Here is a 24,420-nt window from a genome sequence, read left to right on the forward strand (position 1 = left end):
GCAGGCAAGCAAGCAAGCAACCGCATCCATGGTAAAGGAACGAAATGCATCCACCCGGCGTTGAGGCATGGAACTTTTACATTACGGACCGATTTTTTTTTCTCTCTCACTTACACTACTACTATCAAAAGCGCGGCGTTCAACCTTGTCTCTTCATGGATTAGAGAGATTTTCTTCTTCTTTTTTACCTCTACTCTTCGATTCACCTTGCCAACGAAACGATTATACAACCACTTAATTTCCTTTGTCCAGACAATCCGCGGCGTTGAGGAATGGAAGGGTGGATCACCCTTTGATGAACTTGCATTTTCTGGCACCACCACCCACACAAGGAAAGTCCTTATCTGAGGATTTTCTTTCTGCTTGCGGAGTTATTACACAGCATTAAATCCTCGCAATTGGCTGCGAGTGTATCAACTGTATAGGATAGGCCAGGAAGGGAAACGATAGGACAGATTCAGATTCAGATTCAGATTGATGAGGATCCATCAGGGAGGGGGCATATTTGCATGGTAAACGGTATGGAAATGAAGGGATTGACAGACAGGCAGGCAGGCTAGGGGCGTGTTGAGAAGATACCATAGCATTGCTTAGGACACCAGGAATGAATGGAACGCAGAGATCTGGATGATCTTGCTCATTGATTGAATTTGCTACTTTGCCTGTCTCTCTCCGTGCACGTGCATTTGGTGACTTGAGTTGAGTTGAGTTGACTTGACAGCTGTACTGTACCTGCATTGTTTACTCTGCTTGCTTGCTTGCGTGCGTGCATGAACATCTAGATTGAGACCCGGTCGCGAATACTGGCCGCCTATCGTAGCTCGACCATGAGGGCCTTGTTGATGATGTGCTTGTGCTTGTTGTTGTTGCTGTACAACGCATGCAATGGATGGATGGATGGATGAGCACGGCCTTGCTCGTCGCGCCCTACTCACTTGCCTGCCCATCTAGTGTAGCAACCATTTACCTACCCCGGTTGCGCGAAGGAACTGGCCTTTGCTCCTGCCGAGGCTGAGGACGGATACTACCTACGATGATGATCCGCGAGGCACGGTACGGCCGTGGCCCATGACCCATGGCCCATGACTGCTTTGCGTCCTCGGTCGGTGGTGTTGGACTTGACCATCTGCCTACTACGGCGCGGCATCTTCTTACCTTGCCTTGCCTTACCTTGCGTTTCCTTGCCTCAGGCTACCGAATTAGTAGCATCCGAAAGCAATCACCCTCACATGTCCCAACTGACTGACTGACTGACTGACTGACTGGATTTTCCCCCCACCGGATGGATCGTAGGTGTCGTTGGCTCCTGCGCCCGGGGAGCGCGATCCGTAAGGTTCAGGCCTGTCGGCGATAGACTTCTCCACACCCAGGGGTCCAGACCTCTGCCTGGCTACGGGAGCGCAATCAAGTGTCATGTTTTCCTGGAGTCACCCAGCTTGCTGGGCCTGGCACTGGGACTGGGACTGGGACTGGGACTGGGACTGCCGGGCGTGGTATGATTTTTGACTCGCGGGGGTGCCGCGAGTCAAGTGCTCGGTTTGGTGGCAGGAGAGCGAGCCTAGACTCCCTCTAGCTTTTAGCTCCTCCGGCGTCCCGGCCGCTCGCTCGCTCGCTGCGCTGCGCCGAGTGACTGATTGACTTGGTGGTGTATGGATGGATGGATGGCTTGTAGAGTGACCCGGGACCCCGGCCGGAGACGTCGGGACGGTCTGGTCTGCGTGTGTGTGCGTGTGTGACGACGCCTTTTCTCGTTGGTTCCTTTGTTCGTAAGAAAATTTCTCAGACGGGCATGTTGCGCAGTCACGCGCTCGTAACCCGGGCGGCGCGGAGAGAGAGAGAGAGAGAGAATAGAGGCTGATGGAGCCTGCTCTGTCGCCTCGGTCGTGCGCCAGTGGGAACGATGGATTGTGTGAATACTCGCTCAGCAGCAGGATTGCCCAACGATCGTGGCCCCGGTCCGCCTGAGCCTCTGTCTGCTCTGCGCTCTGTGGCTTGCTATGCTATGCTATGCTATGCTCTGTTCAGTGTAAGTGCCTGGTACGCTGGCCCGGGCTTCCTAGGTACTATCCAGCGAGAGCCTTATGGGGAAACAGATCGTGACTCGCTGGGCTGGGAGTGTGGGACGAGCCAATCGCCGTGACGAGGACCACCCCCAGGATGACGGGTCCAGCTCGGCAACTGCAGGGCTGCCATTGCGTATGTACCGTATGTAGAGGCGGTACCGTATGTAGAGTAGGTAGTGAGCCTCCCAGCTGCTGAGGGATGTAGGTAGGATCCGCGAACGCCTATTGCGCAATATGTGCTTGCGCATCTAGCATGCTTCAAGGCTAGTCGGCCTCTTGGTGTTGACTATCCGGCCAGTAGTAGGATCTGGTTTTGGTCTTGTCTGCCTGCAAAGGTGCCTGCAGAAAAGCCCTTGGAGCCGATCGCCAAGCGAGCCTCACTGGAAGCAGGCAAGCGGGATAAGGTAGACTGCATTGCGCTAGGTATGCGCTGCGACTGCGACTGCGACTGCGAGAAAGCGAGGCGTTGTGCTGTGCTGTGCTGCGCTGCGTTTGGGGGGACGATAGGAAGAGAGAGGGGGATGACGGCATAGCCACGCGCCAGTCATCCAACCACGGCGCGAGGACGGGCGCAGCTGGAGGGGAGTGCACACGGCGCGGCCGCGAGAAAAAAAAAATTCACCTATAGACTAGAGAGACTGACAGGAGAGGAGGCACGGACCGGGTAAGCATTGTCGAGTTGCCTGTTTGGATATCCAGTGCGAGAGAGACATTTCCAAATTCAAACCTGCCGCGGATGGATTTAGAACACAGTCAAATACTGCCACTCATCAAATCCAATTCAATCATGGGATTTCCCATCAAACCCCATCAAGGAGCCAAAGTGGCCCGTGCACCACTCCACCACCTAACACTTCTGGGATCCCTCCTTTTATTAGTCCTTGTTGGGGATGGGATTTTCAGGGTCCAAAAAGCTGCCAAATTAAGCATCCGCCATCCCTGCACGGCACCTGTGACTAAGCAGCTTGCACCCTTTTAGCTTCTAGCTGCCGGGGCGCAGCCTGTCACTCGCTGCGCAATTTCGTCATTGAAGCCCCTTCGCAAGGTTTCCAACGGCGATGCGATCTCGTGACCAACTCCGCTGCTGTGGCAAGCCACGCAAGCTGAGAAGGACTTGTTTTTTCTTGCACTCAAATACTTCATTCATTCGGGACAGGCCAAGTGGCTTTTCCGGAAGACAGGTTTTTGTTGTCTTCTAGTGGCCCAAGCGAGGTTCGGAACCCCTGCGCAGCGGATGGATGCTGGCCACGGTCTCGTTGCGCGCTTTTTCTCGGGGATACCTGGCACGCCTTGGCTGGACTCACCTGGCCTTGGCGCTGGAGTTGAGGCGGATGCGTCGGGGGCTAGAGGCCATGGCTATGGATTAGTTACGAACCCGCGCAGGCGGATCCAGCCAACGTCACGAGGCGAATGCACTCTCGTGAAGATGAGGTTGAGCCCTGGCTGCCGTATCTGGCCCAGTCACTGGCGACTATTCGGGGGGCCAGTCACATGCGTCCACTCCATCGACCAGGAATGGTGAAATGGGCCCTCTGAAGTGACATTCGAGACCAGGTTGCTGGGTGCTGTAGGGCTGAGTTGGGAATAATTAGAACAGAATAAGGGTCGAGTCATCGTCTAAGCCTCTAGCGAGGTTGGCCTGAGCATTTGCCGCGTTCTTACGATCACGAGATGATATGCCTCGGGTTCGAGTGATATTCAAGACAAAATCAAGACAAGATTGCTACACACGCCTTGGAGGCGCTTCCGTCTAATCCTGGCGGCGACTCTGCTCCGTAAATCGATGGTGATGGGCTATGTAATGATTCAACGTTGTGCCGTATGACTACTGCTGATCTACTGTCCATGCCGAGGCAATGGCTGGATTCTACGCGCTCTACCATCTTTGGATCAAGTGGCCAACCGACCTGGCGGCCATGCTCACTTGGGATTTCTGCCGGCCATATTGCTCAAGTCTCTTCTCATTGGAGTCATTCAACTCACACTTCGTGACTGTATCTACTGCCTCTAGAGTGAGGTCCTGGAAAGCTTCGATGTCCAGTGACATCAAGTACGAGTTAGGCTGGTCAATCTCCGCAGAGAACCTAGCCTAGTTGGCGTGCCTCTCCCCTAAGACTTGGCCTCCTCCACATCCCTCGGTCCCTGGTGCGGCAGCTGCTCGATCTCGATGTGCTCTAGCACCTTGTCCACGTTGTTCTGGACCTTGTCCTGCACAGTCTTACCCTCAAACATGAAGCTGAGCTCTTCAAGCGTGCGATTGTACGTCTCGGGGAAGAGGAAGTACACAGTCGCAATCTCGACCAGGATCCAGACGCAGTAGACGATGTAGTACTTCCACCCGATGGCGTCGAGCGCGATGGGGTTGACGTACGTGTTGAAGAACACGGCGAAGCGTACTGTAAGCTGCTCTACCGCGATACCCTTGGCTCGCTGCTGGAAGGGGAACAGCTCTACGAGGTAGGTGTACGCGAGTGCGTTCCATCCGATGTTGTAGAATCTGTGCAGTCTCGTTAGCTTGACCCTATGAGATATGCATCTCGGGCTGGCACTCACGGTGAGTAGAGGAAGATGAAGACGAGAACTGGGATGGCGGCGCGGGACGAATTCTCAATGGCAAACCTGGCTGAGGCAATAGTCCAGACGGTGTACACGCAGGCCGTGCCGATCGTGCAGATAAGGAACATCTTACGACGAGGGAATCGTGGCGCGATGAGCGCGATGGGAAGTGCATTGATGAGGCCCCAGCACGTGTTGCTCAAGATGACCTTCTGGACCGTCTTGTTGTTGCGGATGCCCACCAGATTCAGGATCTTCTTCATGTAGAACGACAGCAGGCCGTTGCCGCTCCACTGCGTGAAGAAGCCCATGATCGCAGCGAGCGTGAAGCGCCGGCGCATGGCCGGGTCGCGCACGACGTCCGCCCACACGAACCGGCTCGCCAGCTCCTTCTCCTGCGCGATCGTGCTCTGGATCTGCGCAAACTCGAGGCGCACAAACTCCTCGCCGTTCTCGCCCTCGCTGTGGTACTTCTGCAAGATGGCAAACGCCTCGTCGGCGCGGTCCTGCGAGATCAGCCACCGCGGCGACTCCGGGCACCACCACATGAAGGAGAGCTGGCATGCGCTGGGGACGAGCTGCAGCAGGCTGGGAAGACGCCAGGCCCAGGTGCTCTTCATCTGGAAGGTGCCGTAAGTGGTGCCTGCAGCCACGATGGCGCCGACGAACCATGAGGCGTTGAAGAGAGATGTCATGATGGGTCGCTCGTTGGCGTAGCTCAGCTCTCCGATCAGGGACGAGGCATTTACGATGGCGAAGGGGATGCCGAATCCTAGAACCCATCGCGATGCGAGGAACATGTCGGAGTTGCGAGAGCCAGCTTGTAGACCTGCTCCCATACACATGATGAGGGATGCCAGAAGAATGGTGTATCGGCGGCCGAGGTACTGGGAGACAGTGGGAATGAAGGGGATGGCCATGAGTGCACCAAGGGAGTACATTGCATTCAGTAGACCAAGGCGCGACGAATTGGGATTGCCAAAGTCTAGAGGAGTCTGTCAACTGTATTCACTATCATGGGATGAGAGTCAACTCACATTCCACCCACGATTCTACGGCCTGCAGACTGTTCATCATAGAGGAGTCGAAGCCCGACGTCCACTCAACACCAAGACATGTCGGCACCAGAATGAGGTACAGGATGCGCAGATTGGGCTTATGATACCATTTCTTCTTGTCGGCCTTTGCAATGTTCGTCAGGCGAGGATCGCCAAGCTCTGCCTTAGCAATGATGGCCATTGTGAGGAAATGTGTGCTATCAAGTCAAAGACTGCGTTGTGCCGTCGCGAGTTCAAAGGAGAGCAAAGAACGAGAGCACGATAACCTCCGGTCCTGGGCTCATATATGAACGCCGGCCGTTCTCCAAGACGCGGCAGATGCGGTTCATTTCTGCCGTTGTCATCGTATTCTTCCGGCTGGACGTAGTCAGCCAATAGCCCGGGGAATCTGCGGGGTTGGAAGGTTGGGGAAGCGCTGAAGGAATATGGATCTCGAACGGATCACTGCCCAAAAGAGGGCATGGTGAAGGGCAAAGCAGGACGTGAGTCGTCGCTCAAGCGCTTGGCAGTCTTGGCGTTCGGGGCACAATCATACGAACAACAGTTCGTTTGCGTATCAGCGCCCGGAGACACGGTTACAGCAGCCGCAAGTGCCTTTTCGTGGGGAGATCGTCGGTGTTGGTGGGGGTTGGTGATGTTTGTCATGCATGGGATCCTCTTCACTTATGACTCGCATGTTCAGCTTCTTGACTCTTCACCATCATGATATCGAAGGCATGCCCGGTCGTTGAGTACTTGAAGATATTCAAGCCGAATCCGTAGGGACGGAGCAGGAGAGACCGAGCTCTTCTGGGCGAACGTTTTGCAGATGTCAGACTTACATCTACTGGCCGTGCCTCATGCGGGGAAACCCCGATAGGAAGGTCCTAAGAAATATAGGCTCTTGGAATACCCTTCTCCGCAGCAATTGTGGGAGTGTTAATGAAATTTTGCAAGGCGTCGACTGGATCTGAGCTCTTTGATTTTTTGAAGCGTCAAGGAAATTTTGATGACGATTGACCTCATTCGATCTTAGATGTCCCCTTGAAAGTCCATATATCTTCCTCTTGCCGAAAATTCTCTGGCTTTAGACAGCATACATTCCGATCCTATATCCATGCCGGTCGGGGAGACCGGCGTGTCCCTTCCTTTGAGAATCAGGGAATGCTCAATCAAGAACCTTACCATCCATCCATCTAGCCGATGTGTTCTCGGCTCGGTCGACAGAAGACATGTCTTCTGAAAAGTTATCAGGCGGTCGATCTGCATCCCAGTTAGAAGGCAATAAAGCGTAACCTGGAAGTTGTTCATACCATGTTTGACGTAGCTGGCCAATAATTACGAAGCTCTATGAGAGCCTCGAAGTTCGAGTTGAGCTTCTCGCGTGTTGTTTCAAGTTCGTGAACATCCCCAAAGAGTAGAGTATGAACCAAAACAGATGAGGAAACAGTCGTCATGTGTCCGACAAGAGGATAGACCGCTTCGCATCCTCTCAACTGCCGCGATTGGCGTATGAGGTCGCTGAAAGACGAAGCGTGAAAGCGGCAACGTGCCACGTACTTATGATCCGTCGATGATTGAGCCTCAAGAAATCGGAAATAGAGGAGCATACAATAATGATGATATGCGAGATGAATGGATATCAGTAAACCCCCTAAACCTCTTTCTTGTTGTTTGTGCAAGTTTTCTAAAGACATCCACGCATCCATCGGCAGCATATCTCTCCATAATTCCAGTTGTTGGGAAATATTCTCCATCTCTTGATCTAGTTTCGTCGTCTCCGCATCTCCTCTAGAGATTCGTCGATTGAGCTCATGTATCGGTGCAAAGAACTGGACAAGGGACACCATCTGAGCCCATAAGCCAGGCTTCCAGATTCCGTTGAGAACTTTCTGACCTGGTGAAGTTATGTGATAGGTGTTCTCATCCATAGGTAATTCCATCATAGTTGTGAGATCTTGCATCTGACTAGGCATACCGAGTCCAGAGATACACCAACGGTCTGTTGTGTATAAGGACCATCCAATTCTTTGCCTCGTCTCTTTCTCTACAATAGAGTCGGTCGAAGTGGAAGGCGTTAGGCTTATTATATCAAACATGGCGGTGGCAATACCTAGTAGCTATTAATATGTTGATTATCCAATGGCGGGCTGTGAATTTGAGGCATAAATGGCTTACGGAAGAAGAGTGCTTCTGATGAACCGTTTCCGTTACCAAGGCTCCAAGTAGCGAGCAAGATAGCGGTCTGAATGTTCTCAAAACATACGTTTTCGAGGTCTGCCTGTAGCAGACTTTTCGATCGCGCAGCTAGCTGAACTTCACGACCACGGGCATCCGGATTTGCCGAGAACTTGGATCCCAGAGCACAGATCGCATATAATACAGCCTTTCCAACAGACTCACTGCGTACCTGAGACCGTAAGGTAGCCGGATGAAATATGCTGTGAGGTCTATGGTGCAGTTTCTCCAGGTAATGCTCGACAAGCTCCACGGCCATGCCATGAGGGAGATAGGAGTCTTCGCCAAGTCCAAACCGAATGGTTGAATGGGCATTATGGTGCTCTGTGATTACATCTTTAGGAAGCAAACTCTTATGGATGGTGGGATGTCTGCGAAACTCCCCATCACACTCTAAACCCCTTTGGCGGCATGTATCGCAGGGCTCACCGGGTGCTCGAGGAGGACACTTGCGTTTGGATTCCCGGCAGTAATGACACGCCCTAGGGTATTTCATGGCAAAATAGGAGTTTGCGGTGATCTCACCACGGAAGTGGAACCTCCCTCATCACTGACTATTACGTGAGAACCCTGCTCCGGGGTCACTGCAATGGATGTTTGTTGTCTGGTGCTAGAGAGTCAGCGAGATTGCTTCGTCATCAAGAGGCTGTGACATAATGAACGTAGTGGTAGCAAGGGAAGACCGACTCTTGTGATGATGTTCAGAAACAGTTGAGGAAGAGAGCAAAATCGATGTTCAAGATGAACTAGACTTGCGGGATATCGGGAATATCGCAATATGATTGGCTCCGACTCCGCAGCTCCGAATGTCTCCATAGTTTCACCTTCCAATGGTCTGCAGCTTGTCCATCCTAATATTCAGATCCGCCCTCATACGGTCGGAGGCTTGATTGATTTGAGCGAGCCAATGCCGGCGCAAAAGCGCCTCGAAACTAGCTATTTTGTGTATTATCGAATTAGTAATATGAGCATGAAAATGTGATCCAGAATTATTTTTCAAGTTGGCGTATTTGTAAACAATTGAGTGAAAGATGAAGCTATTTAAAACGTCCAACCCTGGCCCACGATAGTTGACTGGCCAAGTGAGCTTGTCACACAATAACCGTGTCTCTTCAACCTGTCTCAATTGTTCATCGTGCAGTCCTCGACATGTCAAGTCTTTTAGAACCCCTCATCATCGGGAAGACGCTCGCGTTGCGAAACCGTGTTTCGATGGCTTCAATGACACGAAACCGATGCATTGACGACTTCAAGCCAGGCCCAGAAGTTATTAAACACTACGCCGAGAGAGCTCGTGATGGAGTTGGTCTGATTGTCACCGAAGGTACTCTTATCGACTGGGCTGGGATGTCCTGGCAGAATATTCCATACATGATGACTGAAGATCACTGCGAAGCCTGGCGAAAGGTGGTAGAAGCAGTCCACAATGAAGGTGGTATAATTTTCATGCAGGCGTGGCATGCTGGTGAATTTGTGTCCTTCCCGGGATGGCATAGCACTTGGGGTGCTAACTTCCTGTGTAATAGGCCGATGTCAAAACGATCAGATGCCAGTGTTGAAAGATAGTGGGCGACCCGTGTTGGCCCCATCGCAAATAAAGGCAGAAGGTGGCAAATATCGTGACTTACCCGGTGCTCCTGTGAGGATAGCGCAATGAATCTTGATATACAAGGCTGACCAGGCTCACTTAGGGACATACCGACAAAATAACAACTATTGAGGATCCACGATGCGTTGTAGAGAAATATCGGCACTCAGCCAAACTTGCGAAAAAGGCTGGATTTGACGGTGTGGAGATTTTGGCTCTTGGGTACCTCATTCTGTAACTCACTGTTTCACAACCAATGTCAGTGCTAATGATGTTACTAGCGGTTATCTTCCACACCAATTTTTGAGCTCGTGAGTACCAGTCCGTACCTCAGACACTCATTGGAAACACGCGTCGCTGAATCTTGGTAGGCGTGCCAATAACAGATCTGATGTGTACGGAGGGTCTGTTGAGAATCGCTGTCGTTTCGTATTGGAAATCGTTGATGCTATCAGCGAGGTCTTCAAGGGCTACGAATGTATTTGCGTTAAGCTTGGTCCCACGGATGTCCTCAATGACTCGGTAGTGGCATTCGAAGAGCTTCAAGACACCTACACCTATCTGATTGAAGAGCTGGTGAGACGCAAGGTGGGAATTATCGCCCTCTCGCGTCGCGGTGCAAATATTGGGCCCGAAGCTACCAGTTCTCCTCCCGAGTACACTCGACCTGATGGATATCCTCTCCCACAAGGTTATGATCCGATCCTGGATTTTGGAAAGATGATAAAATGCCCAGGCAGCTCCTCCAAACTCATGGCAACCCAGCAATATACAGTTGAAGAAGCCGACCGATTGGTGAAAGACGGTAAGATTGACATGGTTTCTTTCGGCCGACCATTTATACAAAACCCTGTGAGTGACCTCAGAAAATCTTCCATAATCGGATGTCTAATATGAGATAGGACGTTATTGGCCGCATTGAGGCCGACATCGCTTTCACTGAAAACGATAGGGGTGATTCAGTGTATTATGGGCCTTTTGGCTCGCCTGAAGAGAACTACAACGATTGGCCTGCCTTGAACTTACCATATACCAGATCATAGGTTTTGCGATGGCCTTTGCTAAGTCTGGTGGTTGGCTCGCTTTTCGGCAAATGAGACGTTGCCGACTGTAGTGCTCGGGGGGTTCGTAGAACCAGGTTACGTGGATCGTGGCGCTCGACTTACGTGGTGAAAGTCAAATTTCTGCAAAGTACATTAAACTTTGAGAGTCTTAATACAGAATCTAGCTATCTAGGTAGCTGGTAGCGTATTATAGTACCATAGCACCACAGTATGAACTATTTAGGCGCACAGAATAGCGCAAGTACGAGATTGATAGTATCTAACAATCATAATCTTGGCGACATCGTTAGCAAATGATTCAGCGCTTTTCGTTGATTGTCCAGGTGCTTCTTTAATTCTACCGTGACACTGAGCGTCCCAATGTACTTGAAGGTTACGCGGACCGTTCTTTAAACTTTGATGAAACCGTGGTCTTGCGAAATGTTCGAGACAGTGAAAGCTATCTATGATACATCAGCAACTCAGTTAGACAATGCTGCATGTTTATAGAATTCTAAGAAATGAATTCCTGATTATTGCTTGTATGGTATATCGACCCCGGGAGATCATCATGTCGTTCACGGTGACGTCTATCGCTATGGGCATGGCCTTGGGTATGAGTGTGGGAGTTCCAATCCTTTATCCCGATCCACAGGGCGATCTTCCGCAGTCTGGACGAGATCATCTGTCTATCGCGATAGAACATGAAAAGAGACTTAAGAGACCAAGAGCGACGCCTGCTAAGTCTCCAGGCCAAAGCTTACGGACTCGTTGCAGAAGATTACCGCGACGACTTTCGAAAGAGCTCAAAAGCATAAGCGAGCGTATTACGAACAGGTATCGGGTGGAGAGACAAGGGGGAAATTTTACCCCAGAGCCAATCTATGATTCTTCGGAAGAGCGTCTGTTGAAAGCATGACCGTCTCTGAAATGATGATCGAGTCGACATCCTTCAAAGCCCCAGGCATCGAAGGAGGATAGGAACATAGCCTGGAGGTCTGTCGGCTTCACGGGTGGGACAACAGAGCGACAGTGTGGAACATTTTTCAAAAGTGAATCTATGAATCAATCCAGAAACATGCGGATGCAACAGAAATTGAGAATCAAGGAATATTTACATGAACGTACAGGCACGGAAATAAGCGGTGGTCTATGATACAAAGTAGAAAATCTAGTAACCGAAAGCCAAACCCAGCGATCTATTGTTCTTCTCGCTATGCAGGTATAATGCCAAAGTGCAAATTAACGCCAATGCACTACTCTCCTGGAGATAGATATGCGCCAATGCTGTGATCCTCCTGTTAGTAATTGACAGGGGCATGACTGATCAGTATTTCTAACTTACCCAATGATCACATAACAAGCGCACATCAGGCCACCTTTAAGACCACTGGTTCTTAAGGTACTACTTCCATCATTCAACATCAAGAGGTTCACTAAAAGAACCGACCCGACAAGCATCGCCATCTCGAAGAAATTGAACGTCAGAGAAAGGTCGCGATCTAATATCCACCCCGCAATGACGGTAAGGGGTGCCACACAGAGAGCGATTTGAATAGATGACCCAACTGCGACGGCGATAGAAAGGTCGAGATTATTCTTAGCCGCAACTGTCACGACGGTAACGTATTCGGAAACGTTTCCAACAATAGGCAGTATGATGAGACCAATAAGCGGCTCTGATAGATGGCCCTGATGCGTCACCTCATCGATGGTGCTCACGAGAAACTCAGCGCACATGGACATCAGAGCCGATGTGAGGATCAGCATCATCACGGAGACAAGTTTGCTCCCAGAAGTCCTCTCAGGAGTGACTTGTGGGTAGGCAATCCCTTCTAAGCTTGTGCGGCTCGTATGCAGCAATTGCAAGGTCGTCAGACCAGGTCTCATCAGGCCCCGCGTGTCCACACCAGTGATTGAGCCCTCCCTGCTTCGACCCCCTTTGCTTGAAGTGACTGATATTGATCTAGATCGTTTATGTGTGCGAGGTGGCGGTTGGTAAGGGTTCGCCCGGCCATTGATGCCACTGGAAGAATGGTCTTTCCATCTTCGATCCTCGCGATCATGATTGACATCGAATTCAGAGGAAGCACTTTCAAAAGTGTCCATCTCAAAACGGTTAGCCGGTCTGTACACGGAATCCGCCGTAGATGCTTCTCTACTCTCATCAGCAAATCGAATGGTTCGAGACGATACGCCTTGTGAGCTTGAGGGGTGACCTCGTTGAGAATTCTGAGAATCTCCTCCTCCTGCTTGATTCTCAACATCGAGGCTAGCTGATGAGGTTATGTCTTTTGTGAGAGGACGAGCCCTCAGCTCATGCACAAAATAAATAACGTAGACAAGAAACACCATCAAAGATGATATTCTGCTCATCTTGAGAGTTGCTTTGTCTGCGCCAGCGGTTTGACTATTGAAGGTATAACCAAAGGCGGTCTACACGACATCAGTGTCTGAAGGAAAGGAGTAAGATGCAGTTTTACAACTTACCGGCATCAAGAATACAAAAACACAGACAAAGAGAAGACAGCTCAGCAATTGGGTCTTCGCGGTGTTGTAAATTGGCTCATGGTCAAAAACACTGCTGGCTAGAAGGGCCGAGCCGAGAATCAACATCAGGTTGACAATGATGGAGCCAAGGATGGAAGCTTGAACTACAAGTATCTGACGATTGACAAGAGCGACACTTGGCTTGTTAGAACAGACGCATCAATCAATATGTCATACGTAACTTACACACTTCAGACAATGTTAGTGGCGTATTTGCCATATTGATTGTAATGGAGACTTACAAGAGAATCAGCTCGACCATGTTTCCTAAACTTATATTCAGGAGTGCACCGATAGTGTCTCCTGTGTCACTAGCAATCCTTTCCGTTGCATCGGTGAGCAAGGCAGACAATGGCACGATGGCGATAGCATTGCAAATGAATGTCAGTATGGGACTTTTGTCCCACATGTACGTCAATACACCAATTGGCACGAAGACAAGTAGACTGTTGAGCCAAGATGCTAATGCCATTTCTTTGAGGGAACCAAAGAACGTGGTCTTCTTCCCGGAGCGGACTCCATCGTGTTCTCGGGGTAGCGGGCCCTCCGCGAGAAGGCCCGTGTCAGCTTCAGGCACACGAGACCACCTTCTTCTATTGAAGCCACCGACTGCAAGATCCCACAAATTAGAGAGTAAAGTGATACTTCCTAGTAAAGTTCTCAGTGGCTGCATGCGAGTGACCTAATCCCAATAAAAGCCATACCTCTTGAGCTGGACCGGAAGTGCCGAACTTCGTGCGACCTGTGCCCTTCAGGTGTGTCGCCCGAGTAGGATGATAACCCAGCAGAGCGGGCACCACTGGCTATATCATCGTCATCATCGCTTAGACTGTGCTCGACAACATCATCGGTTGGGCCATTTTTAGCGCGACCTGCCGCCGCTATATCCATGAAAGGAGGAAAGAGGCTCAATCGAACAGCCCTTTAACACGTGGGTGGAGCAGCGGTCGTCTATGATAAGACGGCTGTGCAGTCGGCGTGTTGGAAAAGATATTGGGCGACAGCAGTCAACGTGATAACTGTCTAGTATTGTGTTTTGCAAATAAAGATAAAGAAAAGATTATTGCCAACTGCAAATTCGCCGCGTCAGCCGTGGAAGCGGGTACGTCGCGGGTTTTTCGCAGCCAAACTACAATTTAGGGGATCAAACCCACGGTTCAGGGGCGATTGTGGTATTTTCTTAACGGATTTCCCTTAGCGATATGAGGCGGGCTGCTTACGGCGACCTTACTATCCGTCTGCGGCCTAGTTCGTCAATTTGATGTCAGTCCTCCACATGGTGTTTGACGATGGCATTGCAGAATCCAGACCTGATTCGGTTAACGCTTTGGCGGAAGTGGGCTGGTCCCTCTTACTGACAAGGGGTCCAATTTAAACCCCAGGAGTTGCAAATCTAACACAAAGGCTTCACTCAGTCGCATTAAAGGAGACACGCCTTGGCAGTGGTGGACCCAGCATTGTCGCAATGCGTTCAATTTTGCTATCAGACAATGGCGGCCATTTGTTTCTGAGCAGCACAGGCTTCGCTGCAGAGCCGTGACGCTTACAGACAACCTTTCATTTTCCGACCGCAATACCTGTCATTGGCGATGATCCATGGTGCTTTATGGAGTTTTGGAATTCATTGTCATCCATTCGGTATAAGTGTGAATCCAGAAAGGTGTTGTGTGGTCTTTATCGCTTTGAGCTTCTTCATTTCTACTTGATACCACGCTGTTCGTCCACTCGGTACCCGTTGTGCGACTCGATCTCTTGTGGTCCAACAATTAGATATAGGCTTACTGAAATCTAACGTACACTCCACGTTGGACATTTTAGATCGGCGAAACCATCAAGAGGGTTTGCAGACGGCCGTTTCCCTGGCGCCTTCCTATAGATTTTATAAGTTGAAAGAAAGATGTTTTGAAGAACAAACTTTTGGCACAGGTGATCCGCAAACCGTGAGGAAGAAAGGATTGTCTGCTTCTGCTTGAAATCATATCGAATATGTCTGAATGTCGCTTTGATCTTGCATAATGATTTACACAAGTAAATTGAAGAATATTTGATGCTGCAGTGAGTCTCATGACCCTGATTATCTAGTATCCTCAACCTGTAGGAATTAACATCTAACTATTACCCTGGTGGAGGAGTAAGATGTATTGGCTTTTAATAATCATATACTTATAGCTCTAAATTAGCCTAACCGTCAATGACCGGCCCTTTCCTAACCACTCTTTCCTTTCGTAGACTTGGGGATTTCGCCCACAATGCCCGTCCCACGCAACACGAGCAGCGAAATAATCATACAAAGTAAAGCGAGCGCACAATTGAACCAATTTGCAGCCCTAATACCTTTCAATGAAGCTGGGTCCCGCTTAACGATGGTGCCGGCGTTCTGTACAGAGACGCCCCTTTCATGAGCCATCACCGCGGTCTGAACCGCTGTGGCGATAGCCAGTCCAATCGCCCGACCTACTTGTCCAGATGCGTTGATCAAAGCACCTCCAAGGGCTTGATCCCTTTGATAGTAAATAGGGTTAGCTATGTTTCAAGGTAATAACCAAACCGGCCTCTTCAGCCCGATCGAAAGAAAACCCGACGAGGAGAAGAGAGTTACAGGAACTTTAACGCGATACATACTCTTGTGACAGACTTTTCGATGTGAAGAGAGTGAGAGATGGCCAAGCGGTATCGGCGCCGATGACAGAAATGATCATAGCTATGAAGCCGTATGCAAAATATGACGTGTTATCTGGAATGGGGATTGCCATCAGTAGGCATGCAAGACTCATAGCGAGCTGGCCCGTCATCAGCATCAAGTAGGTCGGGACCTTGGAAATGAGACGGGAGACGATAATCGCCACGATAACGCCGCACACACCGCCAGGAATAAATCTCAGCATGGTTTGGACCGGACTGAGGCCTTGATAGTCCTGCCACAGGTAGGTCGCGTAGAGGGTGAAGTTGCCTACAACGGCGAAGGACGCGCCCATGATGATCATAACAGTTGAAAAAAGGCGGTTCTTGAAAATGGAAACTTTCATAAGTGGTGCGCGGTTGGTGTATTTCTCCTGATAAAATTGCCAGGCAGCAAATGTACCGATCAGGAGAAACGAGATCGCTATCAACACGCCGACCCAGACTGTAGACCAGCCAACAATATTGCCCTCAGTTAAGGCGAAGAGCAGGGCAATCAGCCCTGCCGTAATGAGGAAGCCACCCAACCAGTCCACAGACCTGGCCAACGAAAGCCGAGGCTTGTGCTTGTGGGCAATGTCCACGGAAGGGGGAATGTAAAAGATGGCAGCAACCGTGATAAGACCCGCGAGCATCGACAAAACCCAGAACACCCATTTCCAACTTGTATAGTTAGCAATAACACCCGAGAATAGATTTCCAATGATTGCTCCAAGTGGGGCTCCAGAAGCTTTGCGAAGATTTAGCATTTATAACGAATTGCAGAATAACATTGAACCCTACCGTACGCACTGAAGGCGTAGTTCTTTGCCTTTCCTGGGGGAAATGTAGCACCCAAGATGCCAATAGCTGTAGGCACGTTGGCAGCAGCCCCCTGCTGTTGGTCAGCAGAAATCTTTGGCTTAGTCAAGACTGGAAGCGTCTTGAGATGGGGTCCTCACAAAGCCCTGAAGGCCCCGGAAAATATCAAAAGCGATCTCATTCTTCAACAGTGGATTCACAGCCGTAGCAGGTATAACAAGTGCGCTGCCGAGAATAAAGATAAGTCGCCTGCCGTAGAGGTCGGCAATGCGGCCCCAGATGAGAAGGAAGCAACCGAAAGCCAAACTGTAGGAGGAAATAATCCACTGCTGTCTGCTTTCAGGAATACCAAGATCTTCCGAAATGGTTGGAAGGATAATCACGGCGGATTGCAGAGCTAGAATGTTAAGGAAACTTGCGCTCGCGGCGACGACTACCAGCATGATGCAGCGTGCCTTGGAGAAAGGCAATGTGGGCTTTTCGTCAGCCTCACCACCGTTGATCGTGCCATTGTCGTCGCCCGGGTATGATCCCCGGATTTCATCTAGCTCTTTGCGACTCGAATTCCGTGCACCTTGGAGGATTCCTAGCTCGGCTTTCTCAACGTCGGAAGCAACAGGGAGGGATGCGGTCCCTTCAACCACTACGATGGCCATTCTGCTGAAGTAGCAGCTAATTCTTCGATCTGAATATGTGCGAAGAGACGAGTCTAAAGAAGATCATTCATCACAGAGGGTCGTGTCTGGGTGTGTTGGCACACCGACATCGCACTTAACACGGCCTTAGTTATGGAGCAGACCGGCCCCAGACCGGACCCATTTCCGGACTCGGCGGGCGGGTCATCGGTGCAACCCCCGGAAACAAGCCTTCAACATTAAACCCCGGAGAAGACATACCCTATGGTACGGCCTGTAAGGAAATGCTGCTCGGTTCTTCTCCACACTGATGCATATCTATGCACGACTCCCAACCGACGCCGGCAAAGAGCGCCGGAACCATCGACTGCTCCACTGCCCAAATTCAGCGAGGAATTGAGGCACAGGGAATTGGGGCACAGAAAGGCTTGATGAGCTCACTATGCTAATCGCAACTAGCACGCTAGGATTAGGGACGCACCACAGTTCAATGTGCGTGTTTCAAGAGCCAATAATGATCATTCTTTTCTAATTTTCATCAATCCTCATGCCGCTCTTTCAAGGGGTTCTGTTAAGCCATGCCCGTCATGACTTAAGTCCTCATTGTGATTCTATTTAGTTTTGACTGGTATGATACCATTGCAATATAAGTCTGGTACACTTTCTGGGCGATCTAATCAAGCATGTGTAACACCTCACATTGCAAAGCCATTCAAGTTCCCGTGCGCTACCGAAGCTATATGTGGTGAAGGACTAACGGCACATCTCTCACTTGTCATCAAACACCCTCGCGAAATGATAACTGAACAACCAAAGTTCACTGCCTATTTTGTCCTCTCATTACAAACTACATCTCCACTTACAATCCGAGAGAGAGCATTTTCTTGGTGACATCCGCATTTCGAGGCACGAAATTGACGATCCGTGCCCTTGGTTGGGCCTGCGGATTTTCCTTGGCAAGAAGGCCGTCCAAGGGATCATAGGATGAAGGGTCAAGGGAATCGTCCGTAGGGAAAATCTGGAAATGCGCGATAATGTGAAGCAAAATGGTGTATATAGCCTTGGTGGCAACATGACTGGCGACACACATGCGGCCGCCCATTCCGAAAGCAAATTGATGACGGTTTGCTGTCTGGTCGCCGTCGAGCCATCTCTCGGGTGCAAAGACGCTGGCATCGGGAAAGACTGCAGTATCTGCTCAAAATTATCAGAGAATTATAAAGAAGTCGCATGTTCTTCGTGTCTAGCTGGTAATAGGTAGCTTAGAACAGGAGGAAAGCAAAATACACTTACCACGAGAACAGGCCCATGTATTCAAGAATAACAAAGTGTTTGGTGGAATGGTAGCCCCCTTCCAGGTAACGGCCGAGTGTGTCGCCTTAGGTAATGCAAGCCGAAGGACAACGAAGTATCGACCAATCTCCTTGGTCAAAGCCTCGATGTACTCTACCTTTGAATGAGCCACTTCTGGCGATTTCAGGAGGCCCGGATTGGTGTCTTGGATTGCCTGATATGCTTTTTGCTGGATATCCTGCCGATTAGCGAGAAGAAGCATTGCCCACATGAGTGATCGCTTCGTTGTATCTGAGCCAGCCATCATGCTGAGACTAACGCTTAGAAGCTCTCCGTCCGTAAGACCTTTACTTTCGGGGTCCTTGAGAACATTTCCTTGAATACTAGAATTGCTATTAGGCTACATCACTGCAGACATCGTAAGAGGAATACATACCATGGTTTATCTGTGCCCAGTGTGATTTCCTTTTTGAGATTCTCCTGCAGGGCAGCATGGTATGCGTATCGACGTTTGCCGACATCCGCCATATGCGACCCATCTTGCAGCCCAAGCCACCCGGCCAAGGTACTTATTGGTCGCAAGAGAGGAATATAGTTCAAGTAGTTGCCAGAGACATCCCTGAACTTGGTGATTTGCTCTTCTATATAGATAATCTCCGTGAGAAGGAGGTCTCTATGCAAGTCTCGAACATCTTCGATTCTACAAAAACAACTCATGTTAGTCTGTCTGCGGTTCGCTGCAATGGACCACACACGTATATAGCTAGACTGAGTCTGCACTTACCGAGTACCGTAGCTGAGAGTCAAACTAAGATTAAGTGCAAACTTGCGGCATGGGTCAAGAATATCTACGGGGGTCTTTCCGTTTTGACATGCCTTAAGAATATCTAGCAAGAAGGCGCGTGATTCGAGATTGAGAAGCTACCAAGCACTTAGTTAAATATCAACATTCATAGGTTATAGATACTGACCGGCAAATACGTTTCGACGCTAGTCTTGTTCAATGCTGTGGCGGCAACCTTCCTCCTCCTTTTGCAGCTATGGTCCCAAGCGCTCGTGCCGATGCTTGTGACCGGCCCTCCCTGTTGCACCTTCTTGTGTAGAACATAAAAGGTCGGCCTCGAGTTTGTTGCTTCACGCTGGCTGATGAAGAATGCGCGTGCTGCGGCTGCACTGTTCACTATTACTGCCGTAGTGTTGCCCAACTGCAGTTGAAATACATCGCCGTACTTTGCAGCCCAGAGCCTATACTCTTCTGAGCCGGTCTTGCCTCGCAAGGAAGGGAGGCTGCCAAGTAAGGGATAACCCCAAGGTCCAGGAAGCCTTGAGATACGGGAGCGAAATCGCACAAGCTCATTTAGTAAAATGTATGCCACAAGTAGGAGAGGAGGCCCGATGATCGTCCACTTGAGAAGGGTATAGAGTACCGCCTCCCTATTATCCAGGCTTCCCCAGGACGGTGAATAAGCAAGACTGGGCATTTTGCTCTCAGAGGTGTCGTGGTGTTTCCTTGTGGTGACCGACAACCAATTATTGATGACTGATTTCGAAAAGAAACAGTGCAGTGCTGGCGAGTGGCTGCTTAAATCCGGAGAGGGGTGGAGGCTTGGATCCGTGTTTCCCGGACGAACTACTACATGAAGGGGCCGGTACCTCACCGGAAAACCCGTGCCTCAAGTCTCAGGCACGGGTTTCAATGTTTCCACATTTCTCGCCCTGGTTGCCGTTCTAACTCGGCGTCCGGCATGTCGTGATCGGGGAGTGCCATCACGACACACCCGATAACCCCTGCCTGGCTCCGCAGGATTCAAAGACCCCCACATCGACCGGGCACTTACACGCATCGTCGGAACCATACAGCCGCATTGCTTCGCGCCAATATGTGAGCTTCTCCGAGGTCGCAAAATGGAGAGCTTGACGGCAGAATTGAGAGACCGCCTGATTATCATCGACGGAGCAAAAGTTTAGTTGAATTTTGTCAATGCTCTTTTGTCGGCTGTCAACTAGAGCTTAATCGTGAGGCACTAAAGCCTACATAAATGGCCATGGCAAACCAAACCCAAATAGCAGTTGACCGTGGGCAGATTCCGTCACAGCAGAGCGAGGGCTCGACGTCTACATCAAGAGAGGAGACAGGCTCGCAAGCAATTGTAGTCCATCCTCAACGCCAACACGGGAACGCTCTGTGGCGCTGGCCATATGTGTTCGCGACAGCCGGTCTTGCGATCTTACTGAGCCCATTCGCCTGGTGGTCACAGGCAGAGAGCCCAATTGATCCGACTAATTATGCCCTTCGGACACAGCGCGTCTTGAAAACTACACCTCTTATAGACGGACACAACGACCTACCCTGGATACTTCGTGTTGAGCTTCATAATCGCCTCCATGATGAAACAAAGAAATTCGATCCTTACCAGCGCCTATTAGGCCATACAGATATCACCCGTATGAAAGAAGGCATGGTGGGAGGGCAGTTCTGGAGTGTATATGTGCACTGCGATGCCTCACAGAAACACTTCGAAGACCCATCAGTAAGTGATAGCTTGTCTCTACCTCGTACGTACGATCGACAATTGCACATTCTGATCAAGGCTTTTTGGTGTTAGTGGATAGTTCGAGACACTCTTGAGCAGATAGATGTGGCGAAACGTTTCATTTCTGAACACCCTGATGTTTTCACTTATTGCACGACTTCAGACTGTATACGAAATGCTTTCAAAAGTGGCCGTATCGCTAGTATGCTTGGCATCGAGGGTGGCCACCAGCTGGGCGGATCGATTGCATCAATACGCCAAGCTTATGACCTTGGTGTGCGCTATATCACTACGACACACAACTGTGATAATGCATGGGCCACTTCAGCCTCGACGGTCGCTGCACAAGGTCCTGAAGCAGACCACGGACTGGCTCCATTTGGTGCTGCATATGTTCGAGAAAGTAAGGAATATCTTGCTAAATAACTATAGAAGACCATTTCAAAGATGGGATGCTGACCTAAACCTTATAGTGAACCGACTTGGTATGATGCTTGATCTGAGCCATGTTTCGCATCAGACGATGCGTGATGTGCTGTCACTTGCCCGAGCTCCTGCCATCTTCTCACACTCTGGAGCATATTCAGTAGAGCCACATTTACGAAATGTTCCGGATGATGTGCTACGCAGCGTACGTAGGAATGGCGGAATAATCATGGCGGTATTCGTAAACCGGTTCTTAAAAATGAAAGACCCGGGTTCCGCTACGATTCACGATGTTGTAGATCATATCTTCCATCTCGCCGAGGTGGCAGGCTGGGAGCACGTGGGCCTTGGGTCAGATTTTAGCGGAACACCTTACACGCCTGCTGGCCTTGAAGTAAGTCAATACTCTTCCATCTGCCCTCTCTGATCTTGCAAATCCTCTGTTATTTCGAAAACAAGGATGGCTAACTCATTTAGGATGTATCGAAATTCCCTCGACTCATTGAGCTGGTCATGGCTCGTGGGGCTACAGATGAGCAGGTGCGACTCCTAGTCGGGGATAACCTAATTCGCGTCTGGGGTGAGATTGAGCGAAGAGCCAAAGAGATTCAAGCCGAAGGGGAGGGGATCGTTGAAGAAGAATGGGATGGTCGAAAGTGGCATCACGCTTACAAGAACTCCCCTTACATGTTCCGGGAGACTCGTGAAAGGGCGGCCCGAGAGAATTGGGGTGAACCACACCAGTTCTCTGTTGGCAAGGATGGAAAACATCAAGGACTCAAAGCTGAGGAGCATGTATGAGAGTAAATTGTGTAGAGTAGTAGCGTATAGCAAGCTGGACACTATCCATAAATGTCCTTAGTCGGCGATGCAATTAGACAATGTGTTAGGCTACTGTATAATTTCATATATTCTGACGTATCACTTTTCCAATGAGTAGACATGACCGTCATCCATCCTGGTCATGTAAATCCAATATTTCCTATTCCTATATACCAGCCTCAAAGCAGATATCAATGAGGATTTAACGATGTCATCGTACAATATCCAAAATTATCACCGGTACCGGCAGAATCAGTTCTGCCCCACAGTTACTGGTACTTATTCTTGTTTAAACCTGCATGCACGCATTGCAGCTCTGAAAGTGGGCACTAGATTCCAAGACTTGTAATTCTTTTGCAAGGTGCTAGCATCTTTGTCTAGATCTATTTCGTTTGCAACCCATGTGGGCGGGCCCTTTGATTCTAGCCACATGGAAATAACAGACAAGGCATCAACATCCTTCGGATGATGTGATATCTCCGGCATTCGTACAACGGCGCGCTCTGATAGTTTCGGAAATCTTTCGGGTCGACAAGCGGCGCTGTAACGTTGATACTGGCCCACATCGCATTTCATGTGTATTCCTAATCTTCTGCAAGTAGCGTTTGGCCCTAAAAGCAGACATATCCGTCTTCTGCTATTGGACAGTCGACGTGAAGAGAGTTGTGGTTGGCCGGCGGAGGTGGCCCGTTTGGGACCCACGGCAGGGGTTCCGGGAGTTCTCTATCCCCACTTCGGCCAGAGTTGCGTCTAAAGCGAGACGGCTCCTCATGGCGCAATTGGGCCCTTGTATAATGCGATTGCTCAACGACCAGAAATCCATAGATAAAACCCATGCCTCACCCATCAGGCACGGGTTTTCAGGCATGGGAATCTTGGGGAGGAAAACGGGTCCCACCATGCGACGGCACCGGCTTACTGACAAAATGTATATCAACCTGCTTGCCGCTGCAGGTTTACGGTCCCCTCCGCACTGCAACTTCGTTACATGAGCCTGGAAATCAATTGATCTTTCACAACTTTGGACTAGGTCAGGACAACCAATTATAATGGCCTCTTCAAGAGCAGGCAGCAATGAAGATGAGAAGGGAGATACCTCCCCCTCGGTCCAGTCTGTTCCGAACAGTGACCAATTGGCCGTCAGTGATGCAGTGGCGGTTAAACGTCTGGTTAGAAAGACGGACCTACTCATGATGCCGGGTTTAGGTGAGTTCTAAGCCGTTCGTCGAGAGCTCGCGAGATCTCGTAAACTCGTAGCATGGCAAGAAAATGCTAATATTTTCACTAGCACTCGCATACTTCACCCACACATTGGACAGAGCAAATTTGGGTAATGCCAAGACAGACACTTTTGAGAAAGATCTCCATCTCGTTGGCAATCAATTCAATCTGCTCCTTGTGCTCTTCTACGTGCCGTACGGGCTGTTCAATATTCCTTGGTCAATACTCGCCAAACGATTCAATTCCAAGGTAATTATCCCCATCGCTATCGCCATCTGGGGCACATGCACCCTCGCGTCCGTGGCAACGACAAACTTCGGCGGTATCATGGCTTGCCGAATCATTATGGGTGCTGCCGAAGCAGCGTACAAGCCTTGTGAGGTCTACTACCTCTCTCTGTTCTATACCCGCAAAGAAATGGCGCTCCGCGTGTCATGGATAGGGCAGATGGGCTTCATTGCCGGCGCCGTTAGCGGTCTTATTTCGTGGAGTGTGTTCCAATGGACAGGTCATCTCAAGGTCAGTACCTGTTAGACATCGACAAGTGGGTTTAGGAATGATTTGCTAATCAAGACTCGTGCATCAGGGTTGGCAGTATCTCTTCATAATCGAGGGTTCGATTACCCTCGCGGTTGCCATCTTTCTTTTCGCCTTTGCTCCACGCAGTCCTGAGAAGTCATCTTGGTATACAGAGCAAGAGAGGAGGCTCGCAAGAGCACGTCTTGAGGAGGATTCTCAGGACCAAGACAAGCAATTCCGCTGGGACGACGCGAAGAAACAACTCAAACACTGGCCAACTTGGGCATATGCCTTCCTAGCATTGATGTACGGCGTAGGCGTAGCCAGCAGTTCCAATTTCTTACCGGTAAGTTGACAGAAGTATTTTAGCGCCGGGCTTGATTCTATGACTGTTGATCCTGTGCTGATCCATACC

The 24,420-nt window shown here is 50.1% G+C and overlaps 2 protein-coding genes across 2 annotated transcripts; one reads left to right on the forward strand and one right to left on the reverse strand.

Annotated features, from left to right (window-relative positions):
* Positions 1–4,172: 4,172 nt before the first annotated feature.
* On the reverse strand, positions 4,173–5,858 carry UCRPA7_7327 (putative hexose transporter protein; the record flags this gene model as incomplete). The annotated part of the gene is made up of 3 exons (XM_007919859.1): positions 4,173–4,560; positions 4,617–5,604; positions 5,657–5,858. The coding sequence occupies 3 exons, from the start codon at positions 5,856–5,858 to the stop codon at positions 4,173–4,175; spliced, it is 1,578 nt and encodes a 525-aa protein (XP_007918050.1).
* A 17,456-nt stretch (positions 5,859–23,314) lies between these two features.
* UCRPA7_7328 (putative vitamin h protein) lies at positions 23,315–24,020 on the forward strand (the record flags this gene model as incomplete). Its single annotated transcript, XM_007919860.1, has 2 exons — positions 23,315–23,471; positions 23,554–24,020. 2 exons carry the CDS (start codon positions 23,315–23,317, stop codon positions 24,018–24,020), a joined length of 624 nt encoding a protein of 207 aa, XP_007918051.1.
* Positions 24,021–24,420: the final 400 nt, after the last annotated feature.

This window comes from Phaeoacremonium minimum (genome assembly GCF_000392275.1).
Source record: "Phaeoacremonium minimum UCRPA7 unplaced genomic scaffold PA7_03_scaffold_509, whole genome shotgun sequence".
In the NCBI taxonomy this organism is placed as follows: Eukaryota; Fungi; Ascomycota; class Sordariomycetes; order Togniniales; family Togniniaceae; genus Phaeoacremonium; species Phaeoacremonium minimum.